At 42.3% G+C, this 20,580-nt stretch overlaps 1 protein-coding gene across 1 annotated transcript in view; it reads right to left on the reverse strand.

The window, feature by feature from the left end:
* The window catches only part of RPS6KC1 (ribosomal protein S6 kinase C1), a 238,383-nt gene that overhangs the window by 117,572 nt on the left and 100,231 nt on the right, over window positions 1-20,580 (reverse strand). Inside the window, exons 8-9 of the mRNA XM_073628393.1 lie at window positions 10,849-10,967; window positions 1,668-1,760 (exon numbers count right to left, since the gene is read on the reverse strand). Coding sequence (XP_073484494.1) covers window positions 1,668-1,760; window positions 10,849-10,967 — 212 coding nt within the window. The remainder of the gene's footprint in view (window positions 1-1,667; window positions 1,761-10,848; window positions 10,968-20,580) is intronic.

Consider the following 20,580-nt stretch of genomic DNA (forward strand, 5'->3'; position numbering starts at 1 on the left):
AGCCGTCAATCACAGGCTGTTTGCTGGAGCTCTCCTCCCCATCACCAAATAGGTCTTGGAGTTGGGAAAAACTGAAAATAATGTAATTATTTAAACAAAATTATTATTAAAGGCCTGTGTTGGCAGGTTTTGGGCTTGTCGATAACATCAGTTTGACATGTTTCTGAGATCATTCAGAATGCATTGACAAGTGTATTTGACCTGCAATACTAAGGCCACTTTCACACTGAGGCGCTTTACAGGCTTTTTAGTGCCTGCAAAGTGCCTGTAAAGTGCCTCTCCTGTCACTCCAGTGTGAACCCTTGAGTGCTTTCACACTGGAGCTGTGCGCTTGCAGGACGTTAGAAAAAGTCCCTGCAAGCAGCATCTTTAAGGCGGTTTAGGAGCGGTGTATACACTGCTCCTAAAACGCCCTGCCCATTGAAATGAATGGGCAGAGCTGCCGAAGCGACTGCAAAGCGCTTTGGCAGCAGCGCTATTAACCCCTTCTTTGGCCGCTAGTGGGGGTTAAAAGCGCAGTTTTACCACCAACGCCCTCACCGCCCCAGTGCGAAAGTGGCCTAAATCAAACAAGTTCACATTCCCAAAGACTTGTATATGTATGCATAGCTCCCATCTGTCCCTGATTTTGAGGGACTGTCCCTGATTTGGAACAAACTCCCTCTGTCCTCCTCACTTGTCCCTCATTTTGGTCTGATCCATATAGTTGTATATAAAATGCACTTTTTATCTTTCAAAAAGTGTTTCACAGTGCTAAACCTTTCATCCAATTTCTAAATTGCTGCATTTGTACATTTCAAAAGGCAGTATAAAGAAATAGCAGTGGTAAAATAGAAGCACTCGGGTGGGTTTGACTAATCTTTTTTGTTCTAGAATTCTTCTTTAAGGGGGCGTGGCAGGGGGTGTGTCCTAAGCCTACAAACTTTTGCTAATAGGTGCACCTTGTTTCAGTCTCAAAAAAATGGGAGGTGTGATGTATGCAACACCTGTCTGAAGTGAACAAAAGCCCATGGGCATGGGCCCTAAATGCGAATTTACATAGAACTAGATTTTGTGGTTAATCAACAGCTTGAACATGTTGACAGGAGGAGAAAACAGAGTGGTTAACACATTACCTGCTGCCCCGTAATTGTCCAATCACAGGCTGGGGCAGGGAGGCGACAAAGCTATATTGCTTAATTGCAGTGTAGTTAAGTAACGTAACAGACTGTCTGGACGTCATTATAAATCAAATATGTATGTTAAATATGTATTTAATGGTTTGCCTGGAGTCCAGCTTTTATCGTCTATTACATGCAATCATTTTGTTTACCAGCATGTAAACATTACCAGTTCCTTTCAACCCATCGCTGACCTCCAATTAGCGAAAAATCAAACCTTTCACTGCATAAGAGGACTTTCTTTGTAACCGACACCACATTGTAGAACAAGAGAAACATACTCTGCCCCCTATCTCAGATAGGTTTTTTGCACAAGCTTACATGAATTACTTACATAAAGCCTGCCTTTTTTTCCCCTTCCGTTGCTTTTGTTATTTTAAAAGTGCAGATGCATTTGAGTCATTTTCCCCTTTTGTTTCATATCCTTAAGATCCCGGGCTTCAAAGACACTATGTCAGCATGCGGTCGATTTATGACTGAACTCTCCAAGAGATGTTGAAGAATTACCTTGTCAATCACCCCAAGGACTCTGAAGGCCTTCAGTTCCTCGGCAGGGCTCCTCAGGTTCCAAGAGGGCCTTGAACTCTCAGCTCCTGGAGGCTAATGGAACATATCAAAGATAAGACATCAATCAGTGTGGTACTTGAAGGAAGGCCGCCTGCTGAAGCAAATGCCAGGCCGAAGGAAACTAAATTTATCATAAATCACAGAGCAGAGATGAAAGATGACGTTTTATGTGGCTCTCTCTAATTATGAAGTTGCGAGTAAATAAATTAAGAGAATGGAGGGTGGAATAGAGAAAAACAATATCATAAAGAAAGTTGCATCTGAAATAATGCGAAAAAAAAAAAATCAAAAAGGCTGATGTTAGTTAAAGTGGCTCTCTGTGAAAATGTATGGTGGGATAAAGCGGGAAGGAAGAGCCAGGGAGATTCAAGTGTAAGCTCCTACGAGTCATTTGTGCTTGCACACTTATTTAGGGCTGAACTGCAGCCAAATAAAAAATTGAGAAAAAAATGATATAAATACTGTATATAGAACACATAATATAATAATATAAACATTGAAACACAAAACTCTGCCTCCCTGCACAGCCAGGAGGGTGATAACTTTCTTCCATCTCATAGTGATGTCATTCTGCTGTTCGCAATAGGACAATACAGCAGGGGCAGCACAATGAGGTCACCTCTGGAATTAATCTAATGCCATATCATTAAAGTGGGGCCAAAAACTTGATTGCTGCATTAGCTGGGTATCAATAAAGTGATGTGTGTACCATGGGAGGCTGCTGCTGCTGCTTTTTTAAAAAATATTTCAACCCCAATTCCAAAAAAAGTTGGGACACTATACAAAATCTACATAAAAACAGAATGCAATGATTTGCAAATTTCATAAACCCATATTTTAGTTACAGTAGAGAATCAAAAACATAAAATGTTTAACACCTTCCATTTTGCTAAACGCCGGGCAGGGGATTTCCCGTTCTGAGTGAACATCATATGACATTCTTCAGAACGGGGAGGGCAGGGTGGCGATCCGTGGTGAGGTGTGTCCCTAAGACACACCACAGCACCAATCCTGATAAACAGCCTACTTAAATGTTTTTTACCATGTGATCAGCTGTGCCAATTACAGCTGATCACAGTGTGAATAGGAAATCCTGGATATCAGCATTCCTCTCCTTACCCTGACAGCACGTGAGGAAAGGAGAGCCGATAAGTGACTTTCCCCACTGGGGAGATCTGCCCCATCACTAATGCCTGTCAGAGCCCATCAGTGTTACCAATCAATGCCCATCAGAGGTGCCTTTCAGTGCCCATCAGTGCCCGTTAGTGCCTCCTCATCAGTGCTGCCTATCAGTGCCCATCAATGCTGCATATTAGTGAAGCCTCATCAGTGCAGCCTATCAGTACTCATCAGTGCAGCCTCAACAGCGCACATCAGTGAAGCAGAAAAGTTATTTATTTACAAAATTTTATAACAGAAACTAAGAAAATTTTTTGTTTTTGTTCGCTTGTTTAGCAAAAAAATGAAAAACCCAGTGGTGACTAATACCACCAAAAGAAAGCTCTATCTGTTTAAAAAAAAAAAAAAAATAAGGCTTCATGTACACTGCTGCTGGTAAACGGACGTTTAGGAGCAGGTGGGCAGTTTGTTCAGCTGCCCCTGAACTCTTCTCTTGTTATCTTATCAGTACATGTACACAAGGTCCTTTATAGTCGTTTCTAGGCAGTTGAGTTTACAAGCATTTTTTGTAAAGCAAAAAAAAATGTATTCAGGATGCTTCTAAACGCAAACGCAGTATGTAAACGCTGCAAAACTGATGCTTTTAAACATCGGTTACTATCTGTCAAGTTGACTCGTTCAGGAGAGGTTTTAAAATGTCCCATGTACATTAAGCCTTACTCTCTAAGATGCTCTTTTTATATCCAATCATGTTACTCAACTGATGCCAATTAACCCAATTAGTTTCAAAATGTTCCAGCTCTTCCTTGTTAGTGCCACTTTTTTTACCAGCTTTTTATTGCCTTGTCCCAACTTTTCTGACATATATTGCCATCAATTTCAAAATGACCTTATTTTTTTCTTAAAATGGTTCATTTTCTTGGTTTAAACATTTGATATGTTTTCTATTGTGAATAAAGTATGGGTTTATGAGATTTGCAAATCATTGCTGTTTTTATGAAGATTTTGCATCCCAACTTTTTTGGAATTGGGGTTGTACTTACATGTAGCCTCTGAAGGTAATGTTAAGTTTTGGAGGTGGAACAAACGGTCAGGGCTGGAGCACAGTGATCATAGGGGGTCACTTGCTGTGCAGTTCCTCCCCTCAGAAAACCTCTGGTATTCTTTTCAAAGAATACAAGGTATTCTGTGATTGAACAAGAGAGATATACAAGATGTTTTCAGAATGGAGGAGCTGCATAGTTCAGCAACCTGCTGAGATCACTGTGTTTCAGCCCTGACTGTCAGATTCAAGGCAGGAACTTCACCATCAGAAGCTGCCTGTAAGTAACATGTCAGGACCTGGAACTGAATATGCAACCTCTGCTGTGTCTAGTGATGTCTCTTCTTGCTAAGCCACCTGGAATGCTGGACAGCTCCCAGGACAATTCCTTGAATGATCCTGCCTTTCTTGTTTCTCTTGAACTTTGAACCCTTTGTTCCTCCCACAAACTTCTTATTTTAGCAATGGCTTTGCACTTCCTGTTGCCAGAGTGGTATATTTTTTCAGCCAATATTTCACTCCTGTTTCTCCTTCTGCAGTCTGTATCTCTGCTACCTCTTGTTACTGACCTTTGGCTTGCTCCTTCACAATGCTTCTGCTTGATCCCAACCTGCGACCACTTGTTAGCAACCTTTGGCTTGTTTACTGACTAGGCTTCTGCTTGATCCATACCTGCTGTATCTGCTACTGGACCCTGGCTTACTCACCTCCTGGTGGGATGATCTTGAGGACCACGACCTGGTACTAGCATGCAGCAAGACCCATCTCCACCATCAGGAATTCCAGTGAACACCAGTTAGTGCTTAGACTCTGCACCTTGGGTGAGCCTGTGTCATTGCGAGGGTGATCTGCTTGTATATTGATCCTGCTGGTTAGTGGAAGCCTCTCAACTGCTATAGCTACTGGTCTCCGAGTCTGACTCCAGACAGTGACATAAAATTTTCAAAGAAGAAGCAGCAGCCACCAGTTGGGTACACATAATTAGATGTACGTTACTGGTTCCTAGTCAATGCCTCCAAATATATTAACCACACTTTAGCTTTAAATGACCACTATAGTGAAAAATACTGTATTTTGGTAAATACAGTAAACAGGGGTTAATACATACAATTTTAGCATTCCATACCTGAATTCTTTTTTTTTTTTTTTTTAGTTCACATGACTTTATCCAAATTTTTCTCCAAAATTACATGCAGACCAACAGGGGCTGGGTCCAACCATACAATGCCTGGGAGCTTACAATGGTCAGCTTTTAAATATATCATCATTTAAACTTCTTTTCCCCAAATTTTTTTTTGCCAAAACTGCTTTAACGTTAATTTTTATAACTTTTTGGTCACCAAGTTCCACTTTAACAAACCCAGGGGGCATGTACTTGCAGGCCTACTACTGAAAATGGCTCATACCCAGAAGACCTTTCTCCTTTGGAGAAGGTATATTGACACAATTTCTGGTAGGCCTTTCTTCAAGCCTTCCTAGTTGTGCCTTGCTCTGCAGTGATGAGAGAACTGTTAACAGTTTTCAACTCCTGTCTGTGCCGACTTTGATTAGGGCATATTTCATATATAAGTGAGAAAATGCACAGGTGCAGCAGTAAAGAAAAATAAAACCAGAAAAAAAAAAATGAATTCACAACCGTGCCTAAGAGAAGATGTAAAATCAAACCCCACAAAAGCAGAGCACAATGTTAAAAACACCCAACAGGTTTAGAAGTCAAACATAAAATTAAAGCTCTCAGCGCATGTAATGACTGACTAAACCGCATAATGTACATGATCAGAGCTGTAGTTTATGGTGTCACAACTGGGTCAACAATCATTCTCCATTAACAGAGAACTTCAGCCGACACAAACACATCAGCTCTGGGGAAAATACATAAAACAGGAGCACAGTCCAACAGGTGAGTTACCTGAGGATAAGCACTTCGGAGACCAGCGAAGGTCATATTTGCACCTGCAGTCTGGGACTGAACTCCCTTCTCTATGGGTGCTGGCAGATTATAATGCACCCGCCATCAGGCAGAAAGGGAAGAGAGACAAATGTGAAATGTTTTCCTCTATTAGAAAGAAGGCATCCTCAGCATCCACATAGATGTGTGTGCATCCTGTTCCTACCTGCTGACCATTCGCTATGCTAAGATGGATTTATGTCTAAAGGAGACTCCCTTTAATAAAATTCCATATGCATGTACTCTGCAAGATTCCACAGAATTCAAAGATTTAAAGGGTATGCTGGGCATAGACTTCAAAGTGTGCTGAACTGTGCAGGCAAATGTGGACCGCACTCTAGGCGAGCTTTAGTCAGAATACTGCAGCACTCACTACTAAACTTTCCATGCCTTGGCAAGTCCACTTTAAAGAGACCTTATCACGGAACTAACAGGTAAACAAATAGCATTATAGAAGAAATGTATAACACCTGCCATTACTAACTCAGCTGATTCCAATCTTCAATCTCTTGCAGAGCTACAGCTGCCTCTAATTGCCCATACACACGATCCGAATATCGGACGACAGATCGTACGACCGTTTTCGCTTAATAGTCGCAAGCAGAAATTGAATAGATAAATAAAATCACGAAAATTCTCGTACGACAGAAAAAAAAAAAAATCGGAAGTGAGGTCATGTGTTGTAATGTATTTGTATTGTATTTTCGGACGACAACTATACTGACTAAACGAAAGTCGTACGATCTGGAATCGTACCGAGGAAAATTTTCGTGCATGTGCGATCAAATAATGTCATGTGAACTGTCGTGATCGGATGTCGAAAGTAGTGTACACACGATCCGAAAATCGTACGATTCTTCCTCGGACGACCGTTTTCGTCCGATATTCGGATGGTGTGTACGGGCCATAAGTCTAGGTTCACATTTTTTGCAGCTACGCTTTTTCAGACACGTTTTGCGTTTTAAAACCCTCGTTTTTAATGCGTTTTTATATGCAGTTTTCATGCATTTTGCTTTTTACAAGTTTTTTTCTTCTTTAAAGACACACTGTAAATTACTGGTTGCTAAGGAGTGGGCCAGGAAGCCAACCGCCGTGTCCTTAACAACCGATGAGTCATCAGCTGTCAGGGGGGTTCCCCCCTGACAGCTGAATGTAAAAAAAAAAATTTCCGGCAAAAAAACACGGAAAAAAACAGCGTGGGGTTCCCCCTCACATATCGTCACAAAGGGGGGGGGTGGGTCTCCGGGTGACATCATCAGATGGCCACAACCCATGGCTATATAGGAAATAGCAGACAGCGGGAGACAACACAACGGAGGTTGACAGCGTTCGAAGAAGAAGGCTTTTTTTCGTTTTTAGCGCGTAAGCGGCGGTGAGGAAGAAGACAGCGCCAGGGGAAGAGCTAGCGGAGAAAGAAGACACGTTTGAGCTACGACAGGGGACATTTTAATAAAGGTCAAAAACCATCTCTTGTTGTTTTTAACACTTCACTGCTTTTTTGGGGTGGATGGGTAGCGGTACATACTTATGCACATGAGGGGGGGGGGATGATCCAGGGTCCCCTTTTCTTAAAGGGGACTTCCAGATTTCGATAAGCTCCCTGCCCGCAGACCCCCACAACCACCGGTTAGGGTTGTGGGGAAGAGGCCTGAGTCCCCATCAACATGGGTGCTTTGCCAAAGCACTCACATCCCCATGCTGAGGGCATGCGGAATGATATGGTTCAAGAGAGGGTGGGCGCTCACACATCCCCTCAATTCCTGACCTGCCTGGCTGCATGCTCGGATAAGGGTCTGGTATGGATTTTGGGGGGGGGAAACCCTACGCAGTTTTTTTTTTTACTGGTAATTTTTTTTTACTTTTTACATTCAGCTGTCAGTGGGGAATCCCGCTGACAGCTGATGACTCATCGGTTGTTAAGGATGCGGCGGCCGGCTTCCCGTCCTTAGCAAGTAGCTATATACAGTGTTTAAACGGGAAAAAAAAAAAACGCAAAACACATCAATCGCATCACAAACACAACACTTGCGTTTCTGGTGCCATTCCATTCAAGTCTATTACATGCAAAACGCAGGAAAAAAGGAAAAATGGTCCCCGACCCTTTCCAAAAACGCACCGGCTGCAAAACGAATAGATGTGAACGTGTACCATAGTAAACCATGTTAAATGGACTGTAGTGCATTTCTGGAAACTGCAAAACGCACTAAAAAATGCATAGGTGTGAACCTAGGGTAAATCCGAATATCAGATACCTGTGATGTCTTGCTGCCTACTGTGGCCCACTATCCAACCTGTTACACCACTGGCAGTATCAGGAGAACCACAGCACTGATACTGAAGATTCTAGCTGTGGCTCTACCTCTGCAAGACAGCAAAGATTAGGATCAATGGTGCCTACAATGATAAGTATTATATATTTGTTTTAAAATTCTGTACTTGCTTACTTTTTTTTTCTATTTTTAAATAATGATCTTGCCTCTAAGACTCTTGCAAGAACTATACGCTGCTCATCGCACTCCTCCAAACATTTCTCTTCATTTGGAGATTTTGGGAAAACGGCTTCCTCAAAAGCAGAATCCTAAAATGTCTCTATATCACCCAAACCGTCCTCTCTGCTCCTCCCAAGACCTCCTGCTCTCTGGCTCCCTCCATCCCCTCCTCCCTCCATCCCCTCCTCCCATGGTTCTGTCCAGAGCATCTTCAGTTCTCTAAAATTCCCTACCCCAATCTTTCCAGATATACCCAACTCTGTCCACTCTGATCCCTGAACACGTATATCTTCATGAAATCCTACCCCACCATTACAAATTAGCTTTTATTTTTCTTTCTTTCTTTCTTTTCATCAAATCACCCCTTCTTATACCCTCCTAACCCCCTTGTATCGAATTGTATTGTAACTGTACTGTCTCCCTTCATGTTGTAAAGGGCTGTAAATACTGTCAGCACTATAAAAATCCAGTATAATAATTATAAACCGCAAAACAAGATTAATTTACGAATGAATTTATATTTCTATAGTGCTTTTCTCTCTGGGGACGCAAAGCACTTTTTCTGCTTGCTGGGGCAAATGGTGAGGCAGCCATCTTGGAAACACTTAATAGAATAGTATACTAGGGCCAAATTTTGGACAGCAGCCAATGAACCTACCAGCATGTCTTTGTGGGAATAAACCTGAGTCCCCAGAGGAAACCCACACGAGCACAGGGAGGAATCGTAAACTCCATGCAGATAATGGCCTGAGCAGGACTCAAGCCAAGGACTTCAGTGCCACAAGGCAGACGTGCTAACCACTAGGTCACAGTATTGCCCCCTGTACGTTACCCACCCTCTGCTGTATCATGGGAGTTGATGGCTCTAAATAAATCAATGCGTGTAATCATAAAAATGAAGGGAAGCATTTCCAGTATCCCCTTAGATGAGAGTTTTCCCTTGGTTATCCTATAGGTGTCTGGCAGACATAAGCAGATGCAAAATGCACACATGCAAAATGGCTGGCAAGGATGCCTATGTCAGAATAAATTGGAAAACATTTCTTGAGTGTCTCTGGTACAAGAAGCAATGTAATGATTCATTTTTATCACAAAAAAAGTGCACTTTTTATTTGACGTAAACCTCTAACTAACCTGAGCAACTCAAACTGAGCATATGATGAAAAATGTATGAGCAGAGGAAACCTGCAGTGAAAACAGCATGTCGAGATGATCAGTAGATCTAAGGATACAGGCAGCTGAAATTATAATAAAAATATGTCTTTGCCACCACCTGGCAACCAAGTCTCTCTTTTAGACCTATAAAGTATACGTAAAGCCATATCTTTTTTTTTTTTTTTTTAGTTATGGATAGAATGTAAATGGGTTAGAATCCTTGTCAGGTTTTTATTGTTGTGTATTACTTGGGTGATTCACCCTATTTGTCTCCAGTACAGAAAGTGATGGGAAATCCAAAATGTTTGCATTATCACAGCACAGGAGATCGGAGAAGATTCTCCAATGGGGAAACTTGCTCTACTGACAACTGCTTTTCAGAATGCTACTAAGTGGCTGCTGTCAGGTGTTCAGGAAGTGATCCTGCCCCATCCTAAATGTCTGCTTTTTTTTTTTTTGCGGGACGACAATTTCTATTGGTGCTAGTGCGCCACAACCACGAGCCAAGTGTCCAAATTGAGCGAGTTTGGAAGGCGGTGCTGTCAACGTAACATGCCACATTAAAAATGCCACAATGCAAAGCATCTCAGCATGTGAACAGCCCCCTTTAGCTGTAGGATTTAGGTGGGTGGTCAGGGATAGGTAAAACCACAGCTCAACTGCCTGTTTTTGATGCTGCCCCTGTGCTTCCCTCCTCCCTTCTTCTTTTTTTTTAAGAAATACCCTCAAATGCTTTTATTTTACTTTAAAAATAGTCTACAAGTGCAACTTCTGGAAGTCACAACCAGTTGATCCAGTGATGCAGGAGACTGGTCACCTTTTAATGTAATAACCACTCCGCTGCAGCCTTCTGAGGACCCTGTCACCCTACAACCAATAGAAAGAGAAATTCAAAGAAGGGCCTTTGTGCAAGAAAGAAGGGGAGAGGAGAGTCTAATTGAAAGAGGCGTGCCCAGAGTTTAGCTTATAAAAAAAAAAAAAAATATTTTGGCTTTAAAAACATGCTAATGTGGGCAGCTTTATTGACCAATAGGGAAACTCAAGGTATGCCTATATCTCTGGATCTACTGATCATTTTGAAATGGGTTTTCACTATAGGCCAGGGATCTCCAAACTACAGCCCCCCAGCTGTTGTGGAACTACACATCCCATGAGGCATTGTAAAACTGATATTCACAGACATGACTAAGCATGATGGGAATTGTAGTTCCTTAACAACTGGAGGGCCATAGTTTGGAGACCCCTGCTATAGGCGACCCTCTGCTTATACATTTATTTATCACATGCTCAGTTTCAGCAGACAGGGCTTCTTCAAATGGAATGCCTTCTCATTCAGAAATTTGATTAAGTAAGGGGACTTTAACTCACTGCGCTTAGTTTTTCTTCAACAGTGGGTTTAAGACACAAGCTGGAAATAGTTTCAGCACGCATCAGATATTCTGCGGTCTTCTTCTTTACTGCCTCCCGTCGCGTGGGGCTGGCCTCGCCTGAAGAGAGAAGACATATTATGGCTTACAGTCCAAATAGCACACCAAAGTTTTATACTGGCATTGAACATTACCTTTTATCTAAATATGTAAATTGAATCGGTTAGGCAAACTATAATGGTTTTAGACCAACTTTTTTTTTTTTTTTTTAAAGCTTATAAAGTTTGTAAATTTTTAAAATAAAGAAACATACAATGCGGGGAGCGTCTGTAAGGCCAGGTTTCATAGAGAAAGGAGAGCACAGAAAACACTAATTGCCTTCAGACTTTCTCTCCGATGTAAATTTTAAAGTGATTGTAAAGTTTTGTTTAAAAAAAATTTAAATAAATAACAAACATGTTATACTTACCTGCTCTATGCAGTGGTTTTGCACAGAGCAGGCCCGATCCTCCTTGTCTCGTGTCCCTCTTCGCTGCTCCTGGCCCCTCCCTCCTTTTGAGTGCCCCCACAGCAAGCAGCTTGCTAAGAGGGCACCCGAGCCGAGCTGCAGGTCTGTGTGTCCATTCAGGCACGGAGCTTCCGTTCGGCCCCCGCCCCCTCTCTACCCTGATTGGCTAACTGACTTTGCTTGACAACCACGGGAGGCAATGGCGCTGCTGTGTCTCAGCCAATCAGGGGGGAGAGTCCTGGATGGCCGAGGGACTTGTGGACGGCATGGGATAGGGAGGGAGCGCAGGTAAGTATTAGGGAGTGCTGGGGGGGGGGGGGGGGGCTGCTACACACAGAAGGCTTTTTATTTTAATGCATAGAATGCATCAAGATAAAAAAAACCTTCTGCCTTTACAACTCCTTTAAGCAGAGCTGTCTTAACAACTTGAGCTCCAGAAGGTTTTACCCCCTTTGTGACCAGGGCATTTTTTGCGATTTAGCACTGCGCAAATGTAAGTCCGGGTTCACACATGTGCGGTATGAATTGAAGCTCAGGTTTCACTGCGAAGATAAAAATCAGTTGTTCAGAGGTTCCTCTGCAGTTTAGCTGCGGATCAGTGAGCAGGGAGAGGGGGGGAAAGGGGGAAGGTGTAGTGAGGAGAAGGAGAGAATTCATGTTTAGAACGGAATGCATCTGCGAATCAGATGCGTTCCCATAGAAGATAATGGGCTTGTTATTCGCACCGCAATGCCCAAAAAACGCACACTTTTTTGTGCAATGCGCAGTGCGAATGCAACAATGCATTCAAATGAATGTATTTTAAAATGTCCTGTGAATTGGATGCGGTGTAAGCCACATCTAATTCGGATAGGTGTGAACGGGGGCTAAAGGATAAGTTCACTTTTACAAAAAAAATAATAAATGCACATTTTTTTTGCAGGTAAAAAAAAATATGCATTTATTTATTTTTTTTTGTTAGGGACCTGTAAAGCACTGTACTTACAATCAGCAAGTTGTGGGTGTAAAGCCACGGTCCAGCAAACCGTCTGTGTATCTGTCTGCCCATACTTCCAATGCAGGCAGTTACACTCTTACAGGAAGCTCAGTAAACTAGCAAGAGCGATCAACATCGCTCTGGTAGTTCATGGAGGACTACAAGCCAACTTGTAGTTTTCCCATTCACAGAGCACTGTGAATGAATGACACAGGGGGACACAGGGGCTCAAGGGGGACAGGGTACAGGGGCCAATGCATTTGTAACAAGTTACATGTTACACTGAATATGGGTGTAACATGTTACAAAAGGTGAACTTTAACTGGTAATTGCACGGTCATGCAACGCTGTACCCGAACAAAATGTGTGTCCTTTTTTTCACACAAATAGAGCTTTCTTTAGGTGGTATTTGATCATCACTGGGCTTTATATTTTTTCGATATAAACAAAAAAAGACCTATCTTTTTTTTAAAAAACACACTATTTTTTACTTTCTGCTACAAAACATATCCAATAAAAAAAAAAAATTATAATTTTATGCTACATGTCTTTGATAAAAGAAAAAATCCCAATAAGTGTATATAGTGCAAAAGTTATATAGCTATGGTATATATACACTGGACTTTTTGTTTATTTTTTTAATATTACTAATGGTGGTGATCAGCGACTTAAAATAGGACTGCAATTGTGCGGCAGGCAATCTGACACTAAAGCTTCATACACACAATGAGTTTATCAGACGAATGATCGTTCGTTTATTTTTGCTAGTCTCCATATCAAAAAAGAAGAGGTTACTAATGTATGAAAATTCTCATACGACAGAATAAAAATTCAGAAGTGATGTCATGTACTGTACTGAAAACTGTACTGATTAAAAACAAAAATCGTACGATCTGGTATCATACGAGAAAAATTTTCGTGTTTGTCCCTTGAGATCATTTAAGACGAAGGGTTAGGAAGCGATATTTTCCATCTGATTTTCTGATCGTGTGTATGGGCCTAAAAGGGTTGTAAACCTTCATGGGGAAGTTGTAACTACAGGTAAGTGTAGAATAAGGCTTACTTATAGGTAGTGTAAATATCTTCTAAACCTGCGCCGTTCAGGAGATATTTACTGTTTACTGTGTTGATGATGTCATCAGCGCACGCGCGCTCAAGGAACGGGCATCTGTGCCGTTTAAGGCGAATGTGCCGTGACCGGTGGCTCCCACATGCATGCGCAGGAGTGATGTCACGCGACTCTGGCCAGTCACAGACCTGGAGTCCGTGACCCCGGAAGGATGACGGGCGAAAATGGATACGGCCTTCAGTGGGGACGATGCGGGCTTCATTTGCCGGTAAGTGTCACATAATGTGCTAGTATGAGATGCATACTAGCACATTATGCCTTTACTTCGCAGGGAAGAAGAAAGGAAGAAAAACAAGAGTTTACTTCCTCTTTAACTGATGCTGGGCGGGAACTGACTGACTGCCACTGACCTTAATACAGGGATCAGTGATAATACTATACACTGTCACTGTACTAATGACACTGGCTGGGAAGGGGTTACCATCTAGGGCGATCAAGGGGTTAAATGTGTGCTTTGCAGGGATGAGAAACAGAGAGATTTTTCTCTTTCTACACAGAGATCTGTGATTGTACACAGCAGATCCCGGCCATGAATCATTGGCTGGGACTTGCTGACATGCTCCTGCTGTGTACAATTCACAGCCGGTGCCGGCGTGGGGGGGGGGACATTACATTGCAAGCGGGCGTTCTGCAAGCGGTAATAGGAGGCAGGGAGGTGTCACTGTTCTGACTTATTCACACTGCAGCTTGGGGTACTGAGTTCTTTAAATCAGAATTTCACTCTATCGCCATTGGCTAATTGTAATCCTTTTGGTGCTAGAATTTGTAAATAGATAGGAATATACATCATATTTACTTGTTTTAAACTTTTTTTGCATTTCTTTATTTACTTTTAGGTTTCCAGGCCTAGGCAAATGATGTCATACATCCCAGGAGTCTTCAGGAAGGGAGGAGGGGTTTTCTTAGCCAAGCACACCCTCCTAATTGCAGGCCTAAAATGGAATGAAATAGTGTTTTAGGTTTATGGTGCTCGGATGTAGAGAAGTTCTGCAGGCTTTTTTTTTTTTTTTTTTTTTTTTTTTTTACAGAGTAGCTAAGGGAAGCCCGGAAAACGTGTGAAATTGAGCAGAGATCTCCATCTGCTGGCTGGATATGAAAATATATGAGGGGCTTTTAAGCCAAACTTTTGATTTTACAGGTATAAAAAGGGATGCTAGCGTGGTGGTACTACAAGCAGTAGTAAGTGGCAAGTGTGTCCTATTACTGATAGGCGGCGCACATGTCGCGGGCTAGTCCAGAGACAGTTAATCGAGATGGCAGACAGCATTGTTTAGTGCGTGCATGGAACAATGTGTGGTGATGAAGTTTCTTGTGAACGAAGGCGTAAAATGCGTGGATATCTACAGAAGACTTCAGCACAGTGCGGTGATGAGATGCTCAGCCGCATTAAGACATTTGAATGATGTAAACTTTTCAACGATAGCCGAACATCTGTCAGTGATGATCCCGGCCGTGCTGGTTCCCAGTCCACAGCAGTGTTTCATCCTTGATAATCAACGCAAAACCTGTTGTGAAATTGCACAAGAGACGAATCTTTCCGTGGGAATGGTGAACACAATCATTTGCATTCTTTACCCACTTCCCGTCCGCCATATAGCAATATGACGTCGGCAAAGTGGTTCTGTTATCCTGACCGGACATCATATGACATGATCAAGCCGCCGGGGGGCATGCAGCGAGGCGATCGGTGGTGTCTGGCGTGTCAGCCTGACACGCCGCATCTCTGATCTGGGTAAAAAGCCTCTGACGGAGGCTCTTTACCACGTGATCAGCTGTGTCCAATCACAGCTGATCATGGTGTAAACAGGAAAAGCAGGAAAAAAGGGGATCCCCTATATGGTGGACTTTTAAGGCACGCCAATTTTACAAAAGATTTTTAGTTGAGTATTGTGATGGTTTCATAAAATATTATTTAGAAAATATATAGGAAAGTATGTGTACAAGAATAAAAACATGGAATGTTTTAACACGTCTGCAATTTTACACCGTCAATACAGAAGTATACAATACAGTTTATGATTTCTTGCACCCGACGCATTTCAGAGCACTAAGCGGTCTCGCCCCGACATCCGGCCATTCACTGGAGGGGATGCTAGTGGATGGCCGGATGTCGGGGCGAGCGGTCGCAACGAACTCCTACCTAAGAGCCGTGACTACACATTTTTTCATCTGCTCTATGTAGAAACCACTCTACCATCAACAGGGTTTCCCACTTTTCCCGACCCCAGTGTGTCTCCGGGCCTCCCCTGCCCCCTCTGTTTGGGTATCCCTCCCTTCACGGAGGAGGGGGCATTTGGGTCAGCGGCGGGCCTTTCCCAGGTCTGCACACAGTTACACCTTTGGGGGTCTCTTGAACGGAAAATTGAGAGGCATATATACTCTCACATGCTTTTAAAGATGCAATTTTTAGAATGCTAACCACGTTGTTATAACACCTAAATATGGTTTCTGAGGAAGGAGACCACTTAGTGCTCTGAAACGCATCGGGTGCAAGAAATCATAAACTGTATTGTATACTTCTGTTTTGTCGGTGTAAAATTGCAGACATGTTTAAACATTCCATGTTTTTATTCCTATACACATACTTTTCTATATATTTTCTAAATACATTTTTTTATAACTATAATCCTTTGTAAAATGGGCGTGCCTTAAAAGTCCACCATATAGGGGATCCCTTTTTTCCTTCTTCTTAAAATACTGGATGTGGCACCACTCACTGCTCAACATCACTGGCCTAACAAAAATTCTCTTTAAACAGGAAAAGCCGTGTATCGACTTTTCCTCACTCGTGTCTGACAGATGCAAGTAGAGGAGAGCTGATCGGCTGCTCTCCTGACAGGGGGGGTCTGCACTGACTGATTATCAGAGCACCCCCCCCCCCAGGATGCCCACCCAGGACCACCAGGAATGGCCACAACTGATGACCACCAAGTATGCCACCCGTGGCCACCAGGGAGGCAAATGTGTGCCCACATATGATGCCAATCAAGGCCCATCAGAAATGCCTGTCAGTGCCTCCATAACAGTGATGCCCATCAATGCCATCTACCAGTGTCCAGTGCCACCCATCAGTGTCCATGCGTGCCACCTATCGGTGCCCATCCGTGCCACCTATGAGTGCCCATCCGTGCCGCCTATGAGTGCCCATCTGTGCCACCTAATCAGTGCCACCTCATCAGTGTCCATCAGTGCCCATCAGTGAAGGAGAAAACGGACTTATTTACAAAATTTTATAACAAAAACGATGAAAAACTTTTTTTTTTTCAAAATTTTTGGTATTTTTTTATTTAAGCAAAAAATAAAAACCCCAGAGGTGATCAGATACCACCAAAAGAAAGCTCTATTTGTGGGAACAAAATTATAAAAATGTTGTTTGGGTACATTGTAGCATGACCGCGCAATTGTCATTTAAACAGCGACAGCACTGAAAGCTGAAAATTGGCTTGGGCAGGAAGGGGGGAAAGTGCCTGGTATTGAAGTGGTTAAAAAAGTTAGTGCATGCTGGGTACCAAGACTGGACTCCTAAAAAAGTTCTTCGAAGGTCAGAATTTCAGCACTGATGACGAAGTGAAGCTGGCTGTCCTAGGATGGTTCAGGCATACGGACTAATCTTTTTAGCCCCAAGCTTTTCAGGCATTAAACGCTAGGATACGTGTATTAACGTAGCAGGAGAGTATATTAAAAAATAAATGCAGTTTCCACTCCTTGAAATTTGTTCTTTTATTATATAAACTCAAAAGTCCCGGTTTGACCTGAACGTCCCTCGTTGACATGGAATATTTCAAATCTAGCCAAATTTACCGCTTATCTTTTGAAATACTTGACTCCATAAACAAGAAGTGTTTATTTTTTTTTCACATAAATGGCTAAAACTATACTGGATTTATGTTGTTTGTTCATTATATGCACAGAGCATAAGTGTTGTTCTTTTTTTAACTTGTCATTTACAGAACTTTTGTCTGCCCATCATAATCCTACTTGATTTGATTGTAGCCGTATTAGTGCAATTGTGACAGAGAAAATTGAGTACTGTATCGGGAAAGCTTGTCCTGAAAAATTGTATGTTAGTGCAAATAAAAAAGTATCACGGACAGTACTCAATTTTCTCCATCTTAATCCTAAAAGACAAAGGGGGTTATTTACGAAAGGCATATCAACTTTGTATTACAAATGCAAACTACAAGTGCAAACTACAAGTGCAAAGTGCACTTGAAATTGCACTGAAAGTGCACTTGGAAAAGCAGTCACTGTAAATCTGAGGGGAAGATCTGAAATGAGGGGAAGCTCTGCTGATTTTATCATCCAATCAAGTGCAAGCTAAAATGCTGTTTTTTTATTTTCCTTGCATGTCCCCCTCGGATCTACAGCGACTGCACTTCCAAGTGCACTTTCAGTGCAATTTCAAGTGCACTTTTAGTGCAAAGTGGATTTTCCTTTCGTAAATAACCCCCAAAATGTTATCAGAAAAAAAGAAGAAACAGAGTGCAACAACAACCAATGACAGATATAAGTTACTGCTTAAAGTATTCATCAAAAGGCCAACATATTGTGGGGGATCTGCATTCTTAAGGTACCCTGTTTCCCCGAAAATAAGACCTAGCGTGATTGTCGTTGATGGCTGCAATATAAGCCCTACCCCCCAAATAAGCCCTACCCTGTTTCCCCGAAAATAAGCCCTACCCTGAAAATAAGACCTACAAGGAATTTAACTAGGGCTTATTTGGGGGGTAGGGCTTATATTGCAGCCATCACCGACCATCACGCTAGGTCTTATTTTCGGGGAAACAGGGTATCTACCTTCCCACATTTAGATATATTTTGTCTATAATTTTTATCTCTGATGAAGGCAGTCTCCGTAGATCCCAAAACACAGTGGCCTGGGATACTTTAAACTTCTATCTAGACTTTATTAGACATATTGGTGTTCTCTTTCTGATACAGGGATCAGAGAGCTTAACATTGATGGGACTGCACTAATAATCCATGCACCGATTATCAGCGCAGACTCCCCCTGTCAGGAGAGCCGCATATCATCTCTACTCACCCGTTGTCAGCATGAATAAAGGAAGGCCGATAACCGGCACTTCCTATTTGCACTGTGATTGGAAACAGCTGATCACATAGTAAAGAGCCTACATCTTAGGCTCTTTACCGTGATCAGAGATCCGAGTAACACAACACACTACCGTTCGCCACGATGGGCCCCCGGAGGCACACATGAGCGGCATGTTGTGAAAAACGTCATATGGTGGCCATTCACAACAATGAATACCCCGCCCACCCAGGGGATCCAGAACTCTGAAACCTCCATTCCTCATACATCTTAGGCAGGCAGAGGGCAAAGGACACTTCATTAGTATTGTCCAAGGTCTCCCAGCAGCTGATTTTTTTCCCCCCATTACTAAATTACAAGGCCTTGTTCTGCACTGTCTGTAGGCAGCCACTATGGCAGAGGCAGGGCTTTGCCTCCTCATGTCAGTGAGGAAAACAGTAGTAACATCACCAAACCTCACTCAATCTCCTGAGACTAGCTGTCAGAGGCAGCAGTGCCCTAAATGTCACAGTGCAGATATCGGCTATGAGGCTGTACCGGCATGTAGGAGTGTGTAGGCACCCTTGCATACTAGGAAGTACACTGCTATTTTTCAGGTGAAATTCAAGACAAAAAGGTACAAATTCAGGGTACGGATTGGACACAATAAAAGGATAAGTCCACCCTAACACTAAAATCCTTACATCTACAGACTTCCAATGATCCAACACCAACCTATCTAGCCTTGTAAAGAAGAAATCAGCATACATAACTTTTTTTGAAGCCGATACGGTCTGGTCTTCAGCAGCAAATGCTCTGCAGAGGGCACAGCCAACAACGGCTGTGAAATGAATGGGAAGTGACATCACCTATAGAGTTGCGGTGCTATGGGGATTCCGTTGTCGGACGTGTCCTCTGCAACCGCCTCCACAGCAAAGCCGCAACTGATAACTCAGCGTGGGATCAGGTCGGATAGGCTTCAAAAAAGGTATGTATACTGATTTCTTGTTTACAAGGCTAGATAGGTTAGTGTTAGATTGCGGATGTCTGTAGAGCAGGAGTCTCAAACTGGTGGCCCTCCAGCTGTTGCAAAACTACAAGTCCCATCATACCTCTGCCTGTGGGAGTCATGCTTGTAACTCTCAGCCTTGCAATGCTTCATGGGACTTGTAGTTTTGTAATAACTGGAGGGCCGCCAGTTTGAGACCTGTGCTGTAGATATAGGGATTTTAGTGTTACGGTGGACTTCTACTTGAACACTTCTAGGTGTTCCCTATAACATAATAAATCTTCACTTGTTGAGTTCAGGTTCACTTTAATTTGCTTATGACCAAAGTAACGCTAGTGTGCGTTTCTATGCTTGGTAAGGACACTGGAATGTAAAGCTGGCTACAGATGTATAGAATTTCATACAAAAATTCTCAGAACATTCGAATGTTGTTAGAAAGGTTTTGTTTGCTTTTAACCTTTGATTTTGGATTCGTTAGAGAAAAAATTTCCATCCTGCTCCTTTGAATTTTTTTATCATTGTGGTCGAAAACAAACATCAAAATTGACCCAGTAAACAAACTTTCTTAGAACATTCTTTTCCTAAAGCCTTGACCTTATTCTTTTGTTTCCGAGCACGCGTAGTCTTGCTCTTTCAATTTTTTGGGGACAAATACTGTACTGATTAAACAAAAATTGTACGATCTGGTGTCGCATGAGAAATTTCCGTGCTTGTGCCTTTGGATTTTTTTGGATGAGCGGTTGTGATCGATTCTAGAAAGCGGTATTTTTCGTCCGATTTTCTGATCGTGTGTACTAGGAATTTTTGTTCGAAATTTTACACATCTACTAGCCAAAAAAATGTTTGAACGCATTTTCAAATACCGAGCAAACGGTTGTAAGAGCAAACAATACCACCATCATGCAGTGATCAATGTTCGAACAAGGAATCCTTCAATGGACACAAATGAATCGATTTCTCGTTAAAGTCTCGTTAACGATTTGTCCCGTATGCGCAGTACAAACAGTTTCATTTTTAACAAATAGGAAACACATTAACCTTTCAATTTATCATTCCTTCAGCACATATTTTCCAACTTG

This window comes from Aquarana catesbeiana, linkage group LG04 (genome assembly GCF_042186555.1).
Source record: "Aquarana catesbeiana isolate 2022-GZ linkage group LG04, ASM4218655v1, whole genome shotgun sequence".
Classification (NCBI taxonomy): Eukaryota; Metazoa; Chordata; class Amphibia; order Anura; family Ranidae; genus Aquarana; species Aquarana catesbeiana.